At 47.6% G+C, this 23,111-nt stretch overlaps 1 protein-coding gene across 1 annotated transcript in view; it reads left to right on the top strand.

Moving 5' to 3' along the window:
* The window catches only part of Cnpy1 (canopy FGF signaling regulator 1), a 55,031-nt gene that overhangs the window by 13,654 nt on the left and 18,266 nt on the right, over positions 1–23,111 (top strand). Inside the window, exon 2 of the mRNA XM_076913281.1 lies at positions 5,046–5,158. Within this exon, the coding sequence (XP_076769396.1) occupies positions 5,046–5,158 (113 nt within the window). The remainder of the gene's footprint in view (positions 1–5,045; positions 5,159–23,111) is intronic.

Genomic DNA, 23,111 nt, shown 5'->3' with positions numbered 1-23,111 from the left:
AGAGCTGTGAGAGAGACTTCAGTCCTCACATACCACAGAAAGCCATCAGCTTCGGGAACAAGTAGTGTCATACTAAACGAAGTGGCTTCAGCACCAGGGGAATAGCTTTTTTTTTTTTTTTTTTTTTTGGTTTTTTGAGACAGGGTTTTTCTGTGTAGCCCTTGCTGTCCTGGAACTCACTCTGTAGACCAGGCAGGCCTCGAACTCAGAAATCTACCTGCCTCTGCCTCCCAGGGGCTGGGATTAAAGGTGTACGCCACCACTGCCCGGCCCAGGGGAATGGCTTAAACTGCACTCTCAAAGTCGGGAGCCCACAGAGGTCTCAGCTGTATCTGCAGAACTTCAGCTTCTCCCTTCTCCCTGCGAGGTGTTTCTACAGCTTTTGTGAGAAGGGGAAGCTTCCAGAAGATCTGCAGCAGCTTTCCTTCCCCTCTTATCTCCATGGTTATGATGCACACCCATCCCCGTACCAGGAGCTGGCCAGGATGCAGTTACTGGTGGAAGAAAATGTGTAGCGACAATACGGGGAGCAGCCAGTGCACTGCCCTGCCCCAAGCATCCACCTTGTCACCTATGCTCTTGATTTTTACTTCCCAGTGAGCTCTCAGATTCACCAACTTCTTAGCATTGTGCCATGGTCATCTCTCACCTGGACTGCGGCAGCCCATCAGCTATCACTGTATACACCCTGGCCCTTTCTCCTCCATCTTGGGCTAAGGGTCTGGATGACATAGAAATCTCAAGTGTCAGTAAGGTCAGAAGACAGGTCTCTCTTGCCTCAGAGTAAAGACATCTTTCCTTCCGGCTCCACCCACCCTGCCACCTCAGCACATAACACACAGTCCTTCCTCCTCTCCAGGGAACTGGGCTCCTGTTTTTTCTCACCCTTCTGTCTTGCCTTGTAATTTTCCATTATGGTGTTTGTATACACGGTTTCTTCAATTCTTCTACTAGTCAATGATGCCTGATTCTCGGGGTCTCAGAGACTGGGGCCTGACACTGACTGTCATCTTGGGGTCTCAGAGACTGGGGCCCTGACACTGTCATTTGCTTCCATTCTCATACAGCCTTTCACTGTGAAGCGACCAGTATGACTGCTTACACAGTAGCCCTCTCAGAGGGCCATGGTGAAGCTGAGAGGGATTGGGGACCTCTTGGACCCCACATTTAGTACAGTACCATTCTGCCAGGTACATCAAACAAGTACAGTCCTGGACCCAGGACTGCCAAAACAGACACCTCAGTACCCCAGGGTGGAAGAGGCTGAGTCTGTGCGGTACTCTTCTGATCTGCGCCAGCCACCCTATTCTCCTAGCGTGTAATTTGTCCTTTCTGAAAGACAGCAGAGCCCTGCTACCCGTAAGCCTTTCTCACTGAGTCGCAGAGCCCTGAGTGTGCACATTCTCAGCTGTGATCCTCAACCCACTGAGAGGCAGTTTCAGCCTAAGTGAAGGTGCTGAGGGTCTGTTGACATAGAAGTTGACCCCAGACTAGACCATCCATCTTTGAAATGGTCTGTGAAGGAATGGAGTCTGCAGTACACCTGCTTGTTGGGATATTACATAACAATTTAAAAGTAATTGATCATGCAGAGATTAGTAGTCCTCTCCCCCCCCCCCCACCAACCCATGCTCTCCTTGTCCTAGAGGGCTGTAGAAAGTTCTGTGGGTCCTGTTCCCAGATGGGTCAGATGTCACTGGGCACGAGTGACGTCCTTTGGATACTTCTCACCATATGGCTTCTCCTCTGGGATTGAGCTCACTGATATCCCAGGCAGATAGATGTGTACTCCTGTCAGGCAGGGACGTAATTTGTGCTCAGTGACTTCTTTGTACTTCAAAGATAGCCAGTATCAAGCATCAGACTCCTTTGCCACCAGAAGATACAGCACCAAAGAGCACGCAGCCCCCGAGTGCCAGCGCCTTTCTATTCGTATTGTGCCGATTCTCTTGCCATGCCCAGTGCAGGCTTTGTGCCATGCTGGCACTGGAAAGTGATGCCCAGTAATGCTATAGTGCATGTCTGGAGATGGCCCATTATCTTAGTAACAGGGTCTGCTCTGGCATGTGTCTGGAGATGGCCCATCACCTTAGTACCAGGGGTCACCTGAATTTTCTGTCCCCATTTTCAAAGTCTCCTCTGAGAGAGAGAGAGAGAGAGAGAGAGAGAGAGAGAGAGAGAGAGAGAGACAGGAAGAGAAGAGGAAGTGTGGCAGGGAAGGAATTGAGAGACCCAGCTGGGCGGGTGGCTTGCCCTCTGGCAGGCAATGTGACCTGCCAGTGCCCCCATGAGGCTCCACTCCTGCCGCCTGCTCTAATAAACTCGAAACTCCAGTGGCTTACTTGAAGATTTCAGATTAACATTTAAATTAATGCTGGACTTGAAATATGGAGCCCAGGTCGCTGATGTGACTCTCCTTTAACGTGTTCTGTGACCTGGGGCAGGAATTTAAAATGATCTTTTCTCAAAGAGCTCTTCCTCCTTGGGGAGGCCAGGGATGGCATGGCAGTGCTGGAGGTACCCCCCCCCCCCCATTCACCTGGTCCCTTCCAGAGGCTAACAATGGCCTTTTGGCTTTGAGAAGCTCCCCCAGCCATGCCTGTGGGTCCTCCCTGGGGGCCATAGCCTTCTGAGTAGCCCCTCAATGCCCCTGCCCCTGACTGACTGAGCCTCTGGGCTTATGATCAGGCCTAAATGCAGAAGCAGCCCTGAGATCCTAGGACCCTAGGTGAAGTTGTTAGTGCGATATGCATAGGAACACCTTCCAGCAAGTCTCTGGGATGAGAGAAATGGAGGAAGAACAGGTGGGAAAGGAAATGTGCCCAGTGGCAGCCCTGCGTTCCACAGAGGACACCACAGTTGTCCTCACCACCTCTCCAGCTACAGTCCACTTCAGGCAAGGTGATCATGACCTGAGGCTTGCTGGCTGGAAAGATTCCAGATGCAGTACTTCCCAGGAGGGACGTTGAAGTACAAAATCATCCCTCATCTCAATGGGTCTTCCACCCTGCTTTCCCATGCTCATTCATTCCCACCACAAATGCCTTCTCTTCCTCTCAGCTACTCAGGATGAGGGGTATGGAGGCCCACTGCGAGGCACTGGACTTGGTGCTCCTCATCAGACATAGTGTCCTGCTACTGACTGCCCAAGACTGGCTCCAGCCAATTTCTTCACTCTAGAAGTAGGACAAGAAAGGCCAAGGGTGAGCTGGCCCTATTGGAAGACTCCAGAATACGCAGCTTTGGAGCCAAGAGTCACCAATGAGAGGGATGCTTGACCTGAGGGATCTGATGATAGCAGCCTCTCAGAGGTCATGTCAGTATAGTGTCACTGGAATCATGGCCAGTTACACCATGGCTAAGGCCAAGCAAACCTTCCATTCCCATGGACCATAGTTAAGGAGAAACCCCAGCTGTTCCACTGGAGGCTTTAGGCTGCATGCATTGGATTTACCATCCAATAACAGTTTTACATCCAAGTGCTAACCAGGCTCAACCCTGCTTAGCTTCTGAGACCAGTTAAGATTGAGAAAGTGGAGCTGTCCCCGTAATAATGGAGCTGGCCCAGTGATGTAATAATGGCTGGCAATAGCTGATTCTGACCTGGCTGTCATCATCACCCTCAAGATCGTATCTGGGCTTGCAGACACTAATGCTTTAGTTCCAAATCTGTAGCTGAGGCTAACTCAGCTATGCTGAGCTGGATGTGCGTGTGAAGCAGGTACCAGGGAAGTGGCTCTGTCCCTCCCAGCTAGGCCCACAGAGAGGGAAGCTTCAGCATTAGCCACGGGGCAGCAGCGACGCCACCACAGAACCAGAACAACATCTACCTAGCAAGTGCCTGGAAAGAGCAAACACACCATAACCCAGCCTATGCCACCAGTTGCTACACTCTGGTGCAAAATCAGAAGAGTACCTAATCTGTAGTCAGATGTCAGTGGCAAAGGCTAGCTCTGGGTGTGTGAGGTTACACTGCTCTAGCAAGGAGGCTCCAGGATAGAGATTCAGGGTGGAAAGAGACATCTCTGGGTTGCTCACCAGCCTGGTGAGCCATCTTGACTGACATGCAGCTATGTCTGCACAGATTGCTTGGGGCCTGGATTTTCCCTGTTCAACATCTTCAGTTTGCCCCATGCTGCCGCCTGGTGCTGGCCTTTTGTCCACAGTTAGATGAGACAAGAAATCCAGAGTCAACTTCCAGTACAGCTGAGGAGGTTGGTGTGGTGGCATCAAAGGCCTTATTAAGGGAACAGCTCCACTTTCTCAAACTTCACTGTGAGCACCCGAGAGGAAGAAAGATTTTAGGCATGGAGTTAGGCCCTAAATTATGTTTCAGAGTTCACAGAAATGGACTTCAAGAGCAGAGAGCAACTTTGGTCAACACTTTCCTGCGGTGCAGTTGGCTACTTAGGCCAAAGTGAAGCCACCAGAGGGGCTCTGGGATATCTGATGAGCTGGCACCACCAGCAGCCTCCCTCAGTTACAACAGTGCCATCTATGTGCAAAGGAAAACACATGGTTTGAAAGACCAGAATGGGGCTGGAGAGACGGCTTAGGGGTTAAACACACTTTCTACTCTTGCAGAAGACCTGAGTTTGGTTTCAGCTATTGTAGGGAAAGACTGCTTCTTAAATGCAGACCTTGAAGGGAAAAATTTTTTTTCTTCACTTCAGTAAGAATTTCATTTGTCAATTGAAACATACAGAACACAATAATAGAACGGTACAGAGGTTCCCAGAACCTGACACCTCATCCAGTCAATGCCCTCTTCTGGCATCCTTGTCCACCAGGCATGTGCATGGTGCACATACAAATACTAATATATATAAATACGAACAAATAGTGTTTGTTTTTAGAAATTAAAAGACCACTGTACAAAAGGGACGTAAATAACCCAGGTCTTGGTCGTGTTGTCTTTGGACACTGCAGAGCAGGGAAAGTCCACACACATCTGTGGTTGCAGGAGCTCTGTGCCGGAGGGTAAGGCATGCACTGCCTCCACCCACCCTGCTCCTCCCCCTGACCACACCATCTGTCTTGTTTAGCATGCAGGGCCCTGATGGACGAGGTGGAGTATGACATCACAAAGGCTCGACAGAAGAAAACCAAGGTGGGCTCCTACCGAATCCGGCCTGATGGAACACAGGAAAGGAAAAAGGTAGCGGAAAAGGAATTATGTGCCAGTGTATAATTGCGGATATGGGCAATTACCAGCCATTTATCCAAACAGCAGTTGGTCTTAATCTTCTAACCTTGCTCTTGTTCAGGGTGTCAGCTCTAAATTGCTTCTGAGTCCTGGGGGACCCAAAGTAATCTTTAAGCTTGAAATTGAAGTATCTCTCTCAGCACCTAAATTTTGTGTTTTGTCAAGTTGGAAGACATTTCGGCCCCATTGTTCATCAGAATAAAAAATAGCGAGCCCATGGTTCCTGGGTAAGACCAGCAGGGAGCCTAGGGAGGTGACAGGGCAGATGCTCAAAGGCTGTGCAGAGCCCCTCTTGGGTACTCCACCCCTCCTCCTTCCCGATGCTACAGATATCCAGTGTGGAGCACAAGCAGAGTGTAAGCTCTTCTCAGGATACCGAGGCCCATGGCTAGGGAGGGGGGTTCTCCTTCAGGAGTATTCAAAGGGGACTTGCCCCCAGAGTCCACAGTGGCAGTTGCTACAAGGAACAATGGTCTCAGCCTGCAGGCAGGAGGGCTGGCCAGCTGAGAGGAAGTCAGACATTTTAGGAGACATTGTTTCTTCTAAGCACAGATAGTGAAGCTGTCCTCCATGGTGTCCAGCCTCGGCAAAGCTGAACAGCCACAGAAATTAGATTCTTGGTGTCTTATCTCGCGTTAAAGCAAACATGGAAAGAACTTATCTGTACTTCATCTTCTTCCTGACATGGTATTCTCATGCACTGAGGAGAGGGGGAGAGCCCAGGCCTGTGTAGAGGTTGACTGTGTGTGTGTGTGTGCGCGCGCGTGCGTGCGTGCGTGCGTGCGTGTGTGCATGTATGTTCACATCTGGCAGTATTGCTTTAAAAGAGTAATTTTATTGAGTAATAGGGGCAACAGGGAAAGTGGAGGAAGCAAATACTATCTCATGGAAGGGCAGGGAAAGGGTCCAAAGGGGTCAGAAGGAAGTGGGTGGCTGTTTGCTGGGAGCCGTAGTATCCCAGCTCTTAAGCAATTTCTAATCCTAGAAATGCCCTTGCAGAAGAAATAAGACCCTGTGGTACTGACCACTGTGGAAGAGCCAGGCACACAGCTGCTCACGGAGTTGGATGAACTGACTTGAGCATCTCCCTTCTCACCCTCCTGCAACATCCTGCAGTGACATCACCAAGGGCTGTCCATGTATGAATCCTGCACCTTTCCTGGGGTCCATTTCAAAAAATAAAAGGAGTTACATTTACCACTCCCTTCTCCTGCATGACCCACCTTGGCAAGCTTAGTCCAAAGAGTTTTTCTGATTTCACAGGACACAAGGTAACTTCAAGGAGCCTGCTCTGCCACATGAATCTTAGAACATTAGACATGGGCCAAGCTCAAGGTGATAGTGGCACAGAGACTGTCCTGGGCTCCTCCCTGTGTGGTACATCCTGTATACTCATCGATTGCACTTCTATTGCTGGGAGAACTGGCTTTGGGGGAATCTGGTGATCAGTTTTCTGCCTCTGGCTACCTCACAGTGAAGTGATCTCCATAGCACCAATCTTAAAGGAATTCCACGAGTTTCAGAGGAAACTGACTGGAGGGTTCCACATGTTTTCCACTTAGGGAGCTCTTCTCTCTGGGATTCAGAGCCCCCCAGGGATTTGCTTCAATCCTAAACTACTTGGCCAAACCTTAACCACAGGAGTTTGCAGAGTGTACCACAGAGGAGACAGCAGCTCAGGTCAGGCCTAGACAGCCTGGACCAGGTCTGGGCCACATAGCCTTGCCAGCGGTGCAGATATAGAGGCATCTCCGTGTCCTTCCTGAAGCTCAGCATGGGATTCAGGAAGCGAAATAAGGTGTCTCGTTACGTGGCTGGACACTGGCTTTCTCACACACCTCTCTTATGCTCCTTTCTTTTTCACACATCTCTTCTTTGGAAAAAAAAATCCCCTCTCTCAAGTTGCTCCCTTGCATCAGTGTATCCTGCACCCTCAATCCTGCACCCCTCTGGCACAAACTTTTTCCCCACACTACCTCTTCGGTTACTGGTATCATTTGTGGTCTTCAGAGAAACCTGCCCGCTCCAACAGTCTTCCTGACTCTCCAGTTAGTAACGCAGCTCCGGCAGGCAGCCAGATAGCCTGGATTAGTTCCTTGAGCCATCAGGAACCAAGGCCCACAGCCAACCACAGGAATCAGAATTCCGCAGATCTGCTCCCCTCTCCTGGTTGCTCAGCCTTTGATTTGGCCTTCCCACCTTGTCCCTCTCTTGGTCCTGGATGGCCGCTCTCTGTCCCTGTGCTGTTCTTTCTTCCTGGGCACCATATACCAGATGTTCCTGAGTAAAAGCTACCATAGGTAAGGGGAGGTCATTGGCTAGAGCCATCACATCTCCGAAGATACCTTTCCTTTTATGTACTAGGCAACACCAGGATCTCAGGCATATACTGTGCTTAGAACCCTGCCTGCTAACAAAAGGAGGGTGATGGCCATTGACCCAGCCAGCCAGGGTGCGAAGAAGAGGTTCAGTCCATCGGGAACTTTAGCCAATAAGGGTGGGGAGCACCACCAAAGGAGGGTGTCTGTGCGGCACCTAGTAAGACCAGGTGTCCCAGAGGCTTTCTAGTGGCAAACAGACCCAGTGAAGTACTAGGATGCTATAGGGCCTTCATCTAGATTGCTGCCTCCTTTCCCACCAAGTGGGCACTATCTCTTAGGAAGAGTCCTTACTCAAGAGTTGTTCACCTGGTAACTTGGATGCCCTCAGAGAGGTGGGAGGCGCAAAGCCAGACTGGTCCCGTATAGCTCAGCACCTTCTTACTAAGCAAGCAGGCAGGATGGAGTTATAGAAAACAGGTTTCATTTGAATATCCTTTGACATCATCTCCCAGCAAGCAGGGTGTTCTTGGCCAATTTTACAGATATTCATAAAGGAGTGGATAAGAAAGACTTGTTCAGTTACAGGTGCTGTGCACTGCCTCAGCTCTCACGCAAATGCAAACTACCTACCTGGCTTGGTTAGAAATACTCTTCTCATCCAAGGGACTCTGTTCCATTTGCCTTGTTTTGCATGTAAACAAGATCTCCTACAGCCAAAGGGAGCACCACCACACCCAGCCCCTTTCATTTTGTTTGTAGGAAGAAAAGAGCTGATCTCGGAGAACTGTCTTCCAGCACTGGAGGCTGGGGACAAGTGAGAGAGCACACCTGTGAGCTGCCCCAACGGGGGAATCTTCATATATCTCCCACTGTGTTCCAAAGCCTTGTCTGTAATTTGCAATGTAGATTAGGTAATTCAGGAGTCAGAGTCACCTTGGAGGTGTGGTGTCAGGAATGGTGTCCTCAGGTGGGGCTGGTGACACGGGTCATGGACTTTGTATATTGATGCCCTAGCTGAGTTACTGGACACAGGTTATAACTCTCTATACTGGTTGTCTATAAGGCTGGGAAGTATGTTGTATGATTTTGACTGGAAGGTTCCTCTGCCCAGAGAAAATCAAGACACATGCTATCTGTAAGAAGGCGTTTGAAAAGACAAGTGCCATCAGCCAGGGCTGGTACTACAGGGACCAGCATTTTGCCAAGTCCAGACACTTATGTCTTTGGTTCCTTTTCTGTTTTTAACAGTTAGCTTGGAGGTAAGCAACCCACTTGAATGGTCCCAGCCAGCCATCAGGAACTTTAGCAACTGTTAGTGACCCTTAAATCAGCATAACAGGGTGTTTATAAGAAAACATAAATGCCAGAAGTCATGTTCTAGAGAAGGAGAACTCTAAGCTGTGTTATTTTATATAAAGCATTAACATAAGAAGTAGGCCATGTCTAAAAATCCAAAAGCCACCATAGCAGGTGGCTGTTCCCAGCAGGGGAGAGTAGCCTGAAGACACTTTTTTGAGAAGACTATTAACTCAACCTGCACAGGCAGCCATGCTCCTTCATGGCTGCCTATGAAGAAAATGCCAAGTTTCTCTGAATGCAGAGGCTCTGGCAGTCATGGCTTGGGGTTTAAAGGTCTGTAATATGCTTTTATGCAGACAGAGCCTAGACTGGGCACCCACACAAAGGGCCAAGCTCCAGTGACTGTATCCTTGGTGCTGGACTCACAGCCTTCATGAGTTGATGCCTAGACTGGGAATTGTAGAGCATATAAAGAATTCCCACCAGCCACTGAGATCTAAACTCTGGCTCCCAGTGTGAATGCCTTGCTGCAGAAGGCCACATCCGGCTCTGGAGGGGCCTTAGGATAGCCTAGCAAGAGGACAGACAGTTTAGTGAACACCAGTGTTGTGGAAAGATAAACGGTATCTCATTATGCCCCTTTTTATAATTGTGGGAAGTTGCAGGCCATTTTCCACCTCCAGACCCTTCCACCTCAGCCAAGAAGGCCTCACTCCCACATCTAGACCCATGGGTGTGGAGCCTGCTATGACCCTCTCAGAAATACCCAAACTCAAGCCAAGGGAGGGTGCTGGTCTGTCTCAACTACAGAGTGAAGATAGAAGTTAGTGCCCGTTCTGTGTCACATCCCCTGCAAGTGTACCACTCAGGGGATACAGAGGCCAGTGGAACATGGATTGTACTTGTTCTATAAGGAGTCCTATGAAGAAAATAGAAGGTGGGGCCTTCCTTGATGTCAGGATACCTCTTTCCTTTTCATGACCTCTCAGCTACCTACCATGGCATGAGCAAGACTCTCTGTGGCCAGGGACAATAAGATAATTCATCCCTTTCCCCAACTCTGCACCTCCAATCACTTCACAGAGGGCAAACACCAGTGGATAGATGGATGGATGGTAGAGAGACTGATGGATGGATTGTACATGGATGGATGTATGGGTGGATGTATGGGTAGATGGGTAGATGATGGTGGATGGATGGTTGGTACATAGATGGATGGATGGTAGATAGACTGATGGATGAATTGTAGATGGATGGATGTATGGATGGTAGATAGACTGATGGATGGATTGTAGATGGATGGATGTATGGGTGGATGTATGGGTAGATGGGTAGATGATGGTGGATGGATGGTTGGTACATAGATGGATGGATGGTAGATAGATAGATAGATAGATAGATAGATAGATAGATAGATAGATAGATGAATAGATGGGTAGATGAATGGGTGGATGGATAAATGTATGGATAGGCAAATAGATGGATGAATGGATAGGATGAATAGATAGATGAAAGAATGAATGGATGGGTAGATGGATGAATGAGTAGATAGATGGGTTGACAGATGAATACTCCTGGTCTCTAACACTATGTAACTTGTTCTGTACGCAAATTTTAAAAAGAATTTCTTTGACAGTATTTCACTGTATTTTATTGTAAAGCTTCTGTTTCCTTGGCTTGGCTTATATAGAGAAACCATTTTTTTTTTTTAATTTCTAATTTGTTTGCTCTTTTAGTGAGAACAAGAAAGAGTTCGCACAGTACATATGTGCAGGTCAAAGGACAACTTACAGGAGTCAGTTCTTTCTTTCTGCCATGTACATCCCAAGGAGCTCAAATCTCAGCCAGCCAGTTCTACTCTAAAGGCTGCCTGGGCAGGTCTCAACAGAAATACAGCACTCCATAAGCAGAAGGGCACAGGCATACAGGGGCAAGGCACTTCATCCAGCACCACCTGACCCTGAGAGGCCCTGCTCACTCACCATGGGGAAGGTGGGTCAGGAGGTGGCAGTCTTAGCCAGGGCACTGAGCTTAGGCTCAGAATATCTGTCTTGGAGCTATGCTTTAGTCACTGGATCTGCAAAAAACAAACCAAAACAAAACAGAAACAAACTCAAATCCAAATAAAAGCCTGCCTCTCTCCTCAGTTCACACCTGTTCTCTTCACACACAGTAGGCCTGGTGTGGGAGACAGCTCCAGGATGAATGAGAGGCAGCCAGCGCTCACGGGATAGGGAAAGAATAGGGAAAGAAGAGACACGGGTGGTCAGTTCAAGTGGCTGCACCTGAACTCCACCTAAAGTCTGGGGAGTACAAGAGCCAAATGTCACCTCCACACTCATTAACCTTCTGGAACAAAGATGGACCTCAGTGTCAGGGAAATGGCTGCACTGCCTAGAGATGGCAGAATTGCCTTCCAGTTTGTGCTGTTATTTACCCTTTGGGAGAGTCTCTCTATCACCACCCTGAGTGTCCACCCCATGCGAGACATAATAGGACTTTTATTTTGAGCTCGGCTGTGGGGGCTGGAGGCTCCAGTTCCCACCTCATGGAGATGTACCTCTGATCAGTCCTCTCTTCTCCAGTGCAGTCACACTAGGAACAGAAGCAGCAGCAGGAAGGTCTTCAATCTGCTGCAGTGGCCCAGATGTTCTACAGGGTGACAGGCAAGACCAACACCTGTGTCTGTGTGATGCCTGACACCAGCACAGGGAGCTCACCTCTAACCCCTTTGTTTAGGTTAGCCTGGCACCCTGATCACTAGGGCTGCCTCAGGCTTTCTCATCTCGCACACCCCTGGAAGAACCCATATGTCCACATCCAGAGAGTACCCTGAAGAGATGGAGGCCATGCCCTACAGCTTCCACCCCTCAGTGGTCCTCTGTGACTTCGAAGCATCCAGCATTCGCTGACACTGTCCCTACAGCCCTGAGCACCTCTTCTGCATGTTAGCTGTAGGATGTCTGTCACCTTCACACGTGCTCCTAAAGTCTTGCCATTTGCAAGTCTCCATTCAATCCCTGGCTATCTAGCAGAGATGACCTCCAAATGCCTAGGTCCTGCCATCAGGGTTCTTTCAAGGCCAATGCAGCTGGACTGCACACTGAGCTGGGAACAGGCTGAGCCGTGGTCCCAAGCAGCCAGGCTCCTTTCCTGATCAGCTTCTTGTTAACAAGTCTGAAGTCACCAGGCAGGCCATTATGAAAACCAGAGTTGGTGAGAACAAGGGTTCCAGGCAATGACTTGTCCAAGTCTGTAAGAGCATATGTGTGTGCCTGGGTGTGTATGCTCAATTATATGTATGTGCATGTGTGTGTATGTGTGTGCACCTGTGTAAGTGTGTGTATGCACATCTATATGTCTGCACACGTGTATAAGTGAGTCTGTGTGTGAACATATGCATGTGTACATGTACACGTGACCAAGTGGGTGGCTATCAGAAACACAGGCTCTTATTTGCCTCTCAGAGCAGAGACAGCCTGGACAGGACACACTGTGGATGGTGCGGCACTCTGTCTTAGCTACAATGATGACACCTTGATTGATTAGGAAGCTGTTTGTATCCCAGAGCTGGGAAGGGGAGATAAGTCACTTTTCCTGCTTACTGGGCAGGACTCACAGTGTGGTGTCCTACTGCAGTCCTGTGGGACCTGTGCTGTTCCAGGAAGAGCCAGCAGGTGGATCTTTCCCCCAGTGCCTTTCGTCCTCCCAGACCCTCTCAAAGGGTTAACAAGCTCCTCCCCCTCCCCAAACTTAGGGGAATCTAACATTTGTGCCTTCTCTAGCAGTATGGGGAGGGGCTTTGAATTAAAAAGGGGAGAAAGAGTATCTTAACCCTCCTCGTGGGCATTGAGACAATGCAGGAGCAGCCAGATCCTAAAGTTTGGCCATTTGAAGGGAGGAAGAGCTTCCCCATCAGAAACAGGTAATTACAAACTTCTCAAGAAAACCCTCTAATCCCCCGATATTATTCTCTGCTCAAAGGTGCTTGTTGTAGTGTCTGATTTTGCAAACTCCACCCATGGCCTCTCTTGAGCACATACAATAACTCTGTTCCATCCTAAAAATGGCCCAAACCTTCCCCCTTTTGGAGAATGGCACACTCCAAGACTCAGACAGCCTCATTTGTTGGCCCGCTAAAAATGTCAGGCCCTGTTGGGTACCTGGCTCTTTCCTTCTCCTGCATCCGCTGCCCTGGGCTTCCTGTGTGAAACTTCCTGAGTTTGCAGGTTGGCTGCAGCAGGCAAGGGAAGCCTCCTGGAGACAGCGTTTCTGAGTCAGCTGTCACACTGTGTGCCAGAGAAGGCTGCCCCTGTCCCACTTATTCTTGGCTATGGACCTGCCCTGGACATTCTTCACAGACATCTTACCCTTGTAAGTAGGACTGTGAGTGGTGCTGATTTGAATAATGGGAAGTTGATAGTGAGGAGGAAAGGAGAGAGGAGCAGTTTCTGTTTTCTGAAGATGGAGTGAGGTCAGTGTGCTCGGAGGAGCTGCTTCCCTGGGCTGGATCTTCCTTACAGCTTCTCCTGGCCAGGGGAGACACCCTGCTGCCGCAGGCTGTATCCTAGGATAGCGTGGGATGCTCTCCTAAAGGTGGTATATAATTCAGAAATATAATATAATAAATAAAATATAATAAAGGGGTTTATAATTCAAATTGTTCAGCTGGACTATCTTTAAAATCCAGAATGTTTCTGAGAGGCAAGCAAAAGGCATCATAAAATCAAACAGAGTCCTGGGAACTGCAGAGCTGCTTGGTGGGCAAAGCGCTTGTCATACATACACAAGAGGTCCTCAGCACCACGTTAATGCCTTGTACAGCAGCAGGGCCTGTGATCTGGTGCTGGGAAGGCACAGGGATCCCTTGGGCCTGCTGCCAGCTAGTCTAGGCAAACCCATGAGCTCCAGGTTCAGTGAGACACTATGTCAGAAAACAAGGCTTGAACAATGAGAGAGACAGCAGATGTCACACAAACTGTTCTATCAGAGGAGAGGAAAAGCCATTCTACAAGAGTGGTTTAAATGAAGGCTAGGACCTAGAGGAAGGGGGCTAAAGAGATGGTTAAGAGCGTGTACTGCTTTTACAGAGGACCCAAATTCCACCTCTGCCAGGTGGCTCAAAACTATGTGTAACTCCAGCTCCTAGAAATGCAACATCTTCTGTCTCTATGGGAACCCATGTGCACACACCCCTACCACACACACATACGCATAACTAAAAATTCAACAAAAATAAATCATAAAACAGCCTTAAACTGTTCGTGATGGTACAGGGTTTTAATCCCAGCACTTGGCAGACAGATCTCTGTGAGTTCAAGGCCAGCTGGGTCTGCATAGGAATTTCAGGACAGCCAGGGCTACATAGAAAGACCGTGTTTCAAAAAGCCCTAGAGGCAGACTTACAGCCCACAGGGGCCTCACTGACTGTCTTCTGGCAGAGGCATAGATAGAACTCTCTGTCATGAGTCGCCTGAATTTCATTCAGAAGCTGTCTAAACTCTGCAGAGCACATCTCTAGACTTCAGTGGAAGCTGACTCCTGCTTAACACGTTGATCAGACATTCCACAGTGCATGCTCCATGGTTCTTTTGGACCGCAAGTTTGTCTGGATCTCATACAAATTGGAACACACATAGGGGCTAGGAGCAGCCACAACAAGAAGCCTGTCTTTGGCCAGATTCTTGCCATTGCTCTTGGACATTCTGGGATGTGATGATCACAGGGCCTAGCCCTATGGTGATGAGGCCAAAGAACCCTCTCCACATGGAGCCCTGGCCCTGGGCCTGCCCTCTAGAGTCTAACATTCCTGCAGGGATTTCCTGTCCACTGTCTGCCTGTGTGATTGTATGTGTCTGAAAGAGGCCAGAGCTCCCAAAGGGTCAACTGAGCAGCTCTCAGGAAGCAGAAGGACAAATAAGGAATTATCCCCGCTGAATGCCAACTCTGCCCTGCTCTATACTCCCATTTGTGGGGGAAGTGCTGACATCCTGTGCTTAGAGCAAGTGGGAGGAGGGCCTGATGAAAGAAGGCACATGGAAATTAGGCGGGTGCAGAGAGGGAGGTAGTGTTTCAACCCCAGGCCCAGCATACCCTGGGTGGAAGAGCTCAAGACCTGAGTGTTGGGGACAGGGTGTAGGCATGTGAAATTTAGCGGCCAGAGCTTCCAGGGATCAAACTCAGGCTGCCCAGAGCTCGCTGGGCAAGTGCTGAGCCAGCTTACCAGGCTGCATTCATTTTTCTTGAAACATCTGAGTTGCTTGTCTTACCCTACCAAATGAAAATGTCATGACTAGTCTAACTGTTTACTTTATATAATCTGAGATGAAGAAGTCCTAGAATTTAGGTCAGTAGTAAGTAACAAAGCCTTGTAGCAAATATAGATCCAGTTCTTTGAAATATCATTTTAACAACGAAATCACTCAGCATAGAAAGAACGATTATCCAGAGTTTATGCATAAAATGAACCCAAGTTTTTCCTTTTTAGAAGGTCTATCTGTTCATGGCTGGTAAAATGGCTCAGTGGGTAAAGGACTGCCAACAAACCTGATGACCTGAATTTAATCCCTGGAACCTAAATAAAGGTTGGAGGGGAGAAGCAGCTCCTTCAAATTGTCCCCTGACCTTCACACACGTGATGTGGTGTATGTGTGTGTGAGAGAGAGAGAGAGAGAGAGAGAGAGAGAGAGAGAGAGAGAGAGAGAGAGGACAGTCTGCTGATACCTCACTTTTGGACTTCTGACCTTAGGAACTAAAACAGAATGCATTTCTCTAGTGTGGAGTCTCCATTTGTGATGGGCAGTCCAGGAAACAAAGACAGTAGAAAACATCTAATTCCGTGAGACCTGGGGTGAACCTTTGAGGGATGCACTCTGAGGTCCAGCTGCCTATGCCGTGAGAAGTGTGTGCAAATGTATTTTCAAGTATTTCCTATAATAATTTTTTGGCAGGGGTGTGGTAGTGCATGCCTTTAATCCTAACACTCAGGAGATGGAAGTAGGCAGATCTGGTCTACAGAGTGATTTCCAGGACATCCAGGGCCACACAGAGAAACCCTGTTTCAAACAAAACAAAAATCAACAAAAACAGAATTCTTGGCATGCTCAGGAGCCTCTGACCTCTCTGGTCTCTGGTCCCATGCTCACATTCTCCTCACCCAGAGGTGTCCTCATAGGTGGAGTGTCTGGCCATAATCAGGCCTTTAATAGAAGAGGGAAAATGTGAAAGGCAAGGTGACTTCAAAAATTAAAACCACATCACAAGGTCCTCTGTGGGAGTGAAGACAATGACATGCTGTAGCCTGGGAGGAGGGGATGGGACTGACTTTCAAGAGCTTGTGTTGTGAGTGCCACCCCACCCCCATGGTGATGGGAACCATAGCACTGGCTCCTAGGTCTCCCAGGAAACCCCTAAACAAAGGTCCAGCTTGGAGCAGGGGATCCTGAATTGTCTCTAAAGGAGTGTTGAGGTGTATTTTATCTAATAACTCCTCTTTGGAGTTTCTTTTCTATTTATTTTTGGGTTTTTTTTGAGACAGGGTTTCTCTTTGTAGCCCTGGCTATACAGGAACTCATTCTATAGACCAGGGTCACCTCAAACTCAGGGATCTGCCTGCCTCTGCCTCCCAGCACTGGGATAAAAGTTAGCTGTATTTTGGATTTTCAAATGTTTTTTATAGACATTTTTAAATTATAAAATAGTATGCTTTAATATTTTCCACAGATAGAACAGTTACCTTTATCAACACTTCCAATTACAAAAGTCTCAGTTTTCTGCACACATACTGAGGTCCAAAGTAATGGTCATAATGTAATATGATAATATTACATAATGTAATGTAATAGAAACCCTAACTACAACATCTCTGCCTTAGTTAATAATCAGACTTATGAAGAATTACCTTAAAAGCCATCATTTAAGGTCATAGCTTTTGAACTGTGAACAAAGTGAACAAAGTGGGTCTTTATGTGGGTGGTCTCTACTTACCCTGTGCCCCTCGTTTTGTTGTTTTTCAGTGAGATCTTGCTGGTGCAGCCCAATCTAGCCTTGAACCCACTGTGAAACCTAGGCTGTCTTGAACTGTGACAGTCTTCTGCCTCAACTTCTTGAGTGCTGAGATTGTATGAACCACTCTATCAAGGCCATGTTGATTTTAGAGCCATCTCCTTGTGTAGCCTAGGCTGGGTAGTCGGTGGGACTCCAGGTGTGTAATCCACGCCCCCTTTCATTGCTCTTTGCCCTCTCCAGTGTGGTGATTTGCTATGGGAGCATATGGTATAGGAACATTAATTCAGTTTTAATTCATGCTTTTACCCACTAAGCACCCGACCTAAATTTCTTCACATGTATGTGCGTATAGTAAAAAACAGGACTTGACATTATCTGTGGTTTGGGGGGCACCTGGGTCTCTGTTAATGAGGGGAGCTGACTATACACGGAAAAATTCTATAAACTGCCTTCACCCTACCCTAGTCCATCCACCCTCTCGGATTCAACATCTTCCCAATTGGCCCCAGCCTCAAGCAAATGCACACGTGTAGCAGAGGTTCAGTGTTTTCTTGGCCTTGGTTATTTTTAACTATAGTAATATACATTATATAATATATATATGTATATATATATATATTATAATATATATATATATATATATATCTTCCATTGAAGAATATAAAAATGTTAACTAAGCTTATTTTTACACATACATACTTACCTCTTGGGATAGGCCTAATTGTGTCACCTCAAATTCATATGACAAAGCTCTATGTCCATGACTGTACTGAGAGGTAAGTGAGGCTTAGGTAAGACCCCTGACCTGATAGGAAGACACCCCAGAGTGCACAGTGTCATTTGTAGACACAGCTCTGTCACTAGGACTGAACCCTCCAAACCTTGACCTTGGACTTTGACCTCCAGGAGAGGGTGAGGGAAACTGTAACGGTCACATCTTGGCAAGTGTCAAGTGAAGGATGTGGCGGTACAGGCCATGAGGCATCTCAGTCAGTGAACACACACACACACACACACACACACACACACACACACACACGCCACCTTCCACAGCAGTGAGTGGAGAGCTACAGAGGTCTTTAAAATGGGCTCCAGTAATTCAGACCCTTTTCTTGCACGTAAACTTTCTGGACTCGTCCAGACTTTTTTTCATCCAGCACCATTGCAGCAAACCTCTTGGACTGGCATTACAAATGGGTGTAAGCTATCAAATCCATGCTGGGAATCGAACAAGGATCCTCAGAATCTTATCTTTTCAGTGCTTGGTGATCCAGGACCTTGCACTAGGTAGCAAACACATTACCACTAGTTTACCCCAGCCTTGGTCACCTGATTTCTATAGAATAGATGCTAGATTCTTCAGTGTTTTAGGGTCAAACCATGTAAGTTGTACACGTTTTTAACTTCCGTCTGTGGCCCTGGATAACCTCCCGGAGGCCTCAGCATTTTGTAATCCACCTGGCAATGTAAGAAAGAATATGCTGTTTTACTTTTGCCTATTAGAGAAAATACCATTTGTCTTCTCTTTGGTGACATGGTAAAGAGCAGAAAATACCATTTCAGTCCTCTTTTAATTCCCCTTCCAGGTCTGGCAGGAGCAGTCTCTTTTGTCTGGAGTTCCTGCATCTGCTTGCTTATTTGTAGCTTCTCCCATTTTTCCATCAGATTATGGTTTGTAGTTTATTACTTTGTATCTCTGTAGACTGCTGCGTGCTTCCTGGGTTGTGATGCCCAGCAGTTGGGCTTCTCCCCCACACAGACTCCTCCCCTTTCATTGTGCATTTGGGGCCCGGCTTTGTCATGCAAATGATTTCTGAGTTTTCTTGGTTCCCCCCCCCCCCCTCGCTTCTTTTCTAGGCTTTCCTGTAGTGTCTGTGTTGAACATATCTTTTAACGGATGGTATGTACTATGAGTCTCAAGTCCAGCTCTCTCTTCCTGGTGAACAGTAAGTCCCCTGTGCTAGCACCATTTCCTAAACAAGCCTTGCTCCCCGACTGACCTGGAAAGTGGTTGTGTCTGCCACCTTAGGAAATATAGTTATTGACTTTGTATTGCAGTGAGAATTCTGGAATTTTGGTTTCTTTAAAAACCGCAGACGTATAAGACTATAGTTTCATTTTAATCCCAGGTGTGGGATATGGGCTGCTTCATAGCAGCCGACTTGATGTGTCTCGGACATGTAGCACGGAGTTTTACCAGCTGCAGATAGTTTCCATAATTGTATGATGTTTGAAGACTTTTCAGAGGACACATAAATGCTAGGGTCCCGAGAGGCAGTGGTGTATTGTTGGTTATTGTTGGCCGAGGTTTGTTGTGGTTTGTAAAGTGGTCATGCCCAAGGGAGAAACAAGAAGAAATTAGATATCCTGACAGTGAAGATCAAACTTGCCCCAAGAAATCTGATGTCCCTAATCAGCAGGAAGTAGTCTAATGATAACGTCGCACCTTTCCAACCCCTGACTTTATTCAGAGATCTCTTTCCTTTCTTCTTTATCCTTTTTTCTCTCTTATTTAGTGTTAGGGGGCTGAGGGGGGTAGTAAAAGGGGTGGAGAAGGGTGGAAAAAAAACCAACAAAGTAGCCAGAGACAGCTACAATGTATGAGTGTTTTACTTGCATATATGTCTGTGCAAAACTTATGTACATAGCACCCAGAGGACAGATTTCCTAGGACTGGAGTTACAGGTGGCTGTAAGCTACCTAATATGGGTGCTGGGAATCAAACCAGGATCCTCTGGAAGAACAGCCAGTGCTCTTAACTGCTGAGCCACCTCTCTAGCCCATCTGGTTGTAAGCAACCCCATGTAGATGTTGGGAATGAAACTTGGGTCATCTAGAAATGTCAAAACTGTCCTTAGCTGCTGGGCTGTGTGTCAGCCTCACTAAACTGATTTTTAGGTGACTTCTTATACATTAGGCACCACAATGTTTTTTCTCACAGTACACCTGTCAGATAAATCAATGAAGGGAGAAATGGTTCATGTGGTCCTGTTACTTTATCAGTTCCAGAAGGTCCTTTGGGACTGGCTACATCCACTGTGTTGTGAAGCCTGGGTTTTACATTTTTATTTTCTATTTTATGTGTACGGGTGTTTTACTTGTGTGTATGTCTATGCACCATGTGTGTTCCTTGTGCCCTAAGAGACCAGAAGAGGGTATCAGGTCCCCTGGAGCTGGAGTTACAGATGGCTGTGAGCTGCTATGTGGGTGCTGGGAGCTGAACCCAGGTCCTGTGCAAGAGCAGACAGTGGTCTTAACCTCTCAACCACCTCTCTAGCTCTGTTGTGAAGTCAAGGAAAACAACAAAGTCATAGGGAAGGAGAGGGGTTACTCACCATCCCAGTGGCTAGCTGTTTCTCTTGCTGCTATAAATCTGTACTGTGAGGATTTAGCTGGTGATGCCCAGTATAGAGAGAGCCACCTGTGAGATTGGAACTGTCATTTCAAGAGCAAGGTACAGTGGAGCGAGCTTGTGGGAACTCTGTTGTCCCTGAAAGGGATTCTGCCTTATAGTGAGGCCTGATGGTCAGAGGAGGTCTGAGGAGGACCTTAGGGCAACCCACCCTCTTCTGCACATCCACTCATACACTAGGTTATCAGGATCAGACCAGCTAGCCCGAGTTTAAAATCTGGTAACAGTGTTTATGATACAGTGGGGATACAAAGACCTCATTAACCAAAGACTCCGTTAAGAAACAAAGCCTGGCATTACTACTTGGGCAAACAGAAAGACTAGATGCTCTGCTGCCCTTGGGGAGGAGGAGAAGACAAGTGATTCAATACTCCTGAACAGATAAAAACTGTAATGATCGGCAGGTACAAAGCAGCGAGAGAGAATGAAAGATTATCGTAGCTTAGCACAGAATTAGGGTTATCTAGCCAAATGCTGGCGGTGCATGCCACTCATTTATAAAGACAAACAAAAGCCATGACTGATTCCTGCATGTGTGAAAGGCTCAGGGCATAAATCTTCTCTGGGGCCCTGGAGAGGAGAAGCCCCTTCCCTGTCACTGTCCAGGAAGGTGTGGCTTTTCAGTGACTTGTACCTTGTGGAGGAGGTATGTGGGACATGACAGCCTTCTGTCCTCCAGAGCTGTACAGCAAAGGGGAATAAAGTAAGCCGTACCTTCTCATAGCACATCGGGGACCAGAAGTTCAGCACTGAGGATGGCAGGTGGCTTTCCTGGGGACTCAGGAGGAAGAAAAGCCCAGTCCAGGATCTTTCAGCCTCTGGAGGTGTTTCCATACTCAATGGGATTCTTGCCTGGTGAATGTAACATCTTAGTCCATTCCTGGGGTCACACAGTTGTGGCCTTGTGTGCCCATGCTTCTCCCCTCTTGCTATAAGGATACCCATCATGTGGGCTTTCAAACCCATCCTAACATAACCATGCCTGTGAGACCCTTTTCCAACCAAAATTAACATGGAGGTTAATATCAGAACCTGAGTATATGCCTTGTGAACACAACTCTATCACCAAGCAGAAAGAGCTGGGTGACCCGGACACTACAGTGGTTCCAATGGGATAAGTGGGCTCATCCCCCATTGTGCCTTCTTGCAAGGTTTTCTTGAGTGGGAGATGGGTAAGGCTGAACCCAGTCTCATTGCTGCTCAGACTCTCCTGTGGTTGAGTAGTTCTGGGGCAAGCACTGTCTCATGAGGGCTGGAGCTGGGATTTCCCACCATCCCTATTGGTCAGAGGCACCCTCTCCCTCCTTCTGCATGATGTCCCTATGAGAACAGGCCTTCACATGTGCCTTCATGGCTCGTCATGAAATGTCATGCTCTTCCCTCCCATCCCTGGCCTGTCTGGGTGTGTGTTTGTATGTCGTGTGCCCTTTACCTCTGTCTGACCTTTGAGTATGTTTCTGGTACATGACTGTCTCTTGCCATTTGGCAGGACTACTTCTACAAGTCTGGCCTTAGACATTGCACTAAAGTCTAAATACACAATGCATCTGACCTTGGATTTGGTAATTCTGTCACACCCAAAACAAGCTGTCAAGCTGTCTGGCATGACTTATCCTTAATAAATCCCTCATCATAAGAATTGTGTGGCTCTACAAGTCATGAGAAGAATGGAGGGTAATGGGGGAAATGCTTAAAGGATTGCCCGTTTCCCCCTGAGACAAAAGGAGCTGTGTGGCACAATGGGCACTACCATGCCCTGGCACAGAAGCAACTAGAACGGATGTGCTTTGGCTTTGAGTTGGTTCTTTAAAGGAAATCAAGGGTACAAATTATTTTGGAAGAAAAATGAGTCCAACATGCTATTCTGTAGTTATGGCCATAGGACAAGTGCACAGAGATGGTTGGAACTAGCTTTCTGTGTGAATGGCCAAGGGAGGGCACAGGGCAGTGTCATACTCTGCAGAGGTACCCGGTACCCTCCAATAATCTAAAGAGGTGCTCTCCAGTGTGGCCTCTGATGGTCAGGGCCTTTAGCATCTGATTGACCTGGCTTATCTTCTGCCTTCAGTATGTAAACTAGGCCTGTGACCCTGGACAAGAAATCTGTTTCCAGAGGTTGTTTCCCTTCTGTGGAGAAAAAAAAAAAAGAATGATTAGGGTGAAGACTTTCAGAGGCACCTGATCCTGCTGTCTCCCCATTGCACCCCCAAGACAATCAGGGGACTTTAGCAAGGGAGGAGTCTAGGGGAATAAAACCACTGAGAGTTTTGTCAAGGGTCCACCCAGTGGAGTGAGTGACCAGTAAGATATCATCACACCTAAAAAGCTCCTCATATGACTCTGGTTTCTTGGCCCATATCACATGTGGCCTGTGTCTCTCTCTGTCTTTCTGTCTCTGCCTCTCTATCCCTTCCCTACCTTCTCACTCCTTCTCTGCTTGGTTAAAGAGAGTCAGCATAGGTGGAGGATTAGGAAGTCCCAGTTAGTGACCTGCTGGTGGCTATCCCTCTCCAGAGTTGAGGAAGTCACCAGTAAGGACCTGCTCACTGTTTTGGTTTATGTTTGCATTCCTGACATCTGTTAGCCAAGTTCTCTTTTGAGTCTGTACCTAAAATGACATCATTCAAGACAGCACATGGGGAAATGCACGTAAGACTGGGGCCCCCATCCCTGGTATCTACAGCTAGCAATATGCCAGGAGAAAAGAGCCCAGGAGAACATGCTACATGCACAAGAGCATGCAGAGCGCTGTTGTTGATAAGTTTTAAATGTTATCACCACCCTAAAAATCTCCAAATCAGGGTACTGGGTAATGAAATGAACCCTGAATTTTGGGGGAGGGGATTCATAGGGTTTTTGTTTTGTG

The sequence above is a fragment of the Arvicanthis niloticus genome, chromosome 15 (genome assembly GCF_011762505.2).
Source record: "Arvicanthis niloticus isolate mArvNil1 chromosome 15, mArvNil1.pat.X, whole genome shotgun sequence".
In the NCBI taxonomy this organism is placed as follows: domain Eukaryota; kingdom Metazoa; phylum Chordata; class Mammalia; order Rodentia; family Muridae; genus Arvicanthis; species Arvicanthis niloticus.
This window is presented reverse-complemented; position numbering and strand designations above follow the sequence as displayed.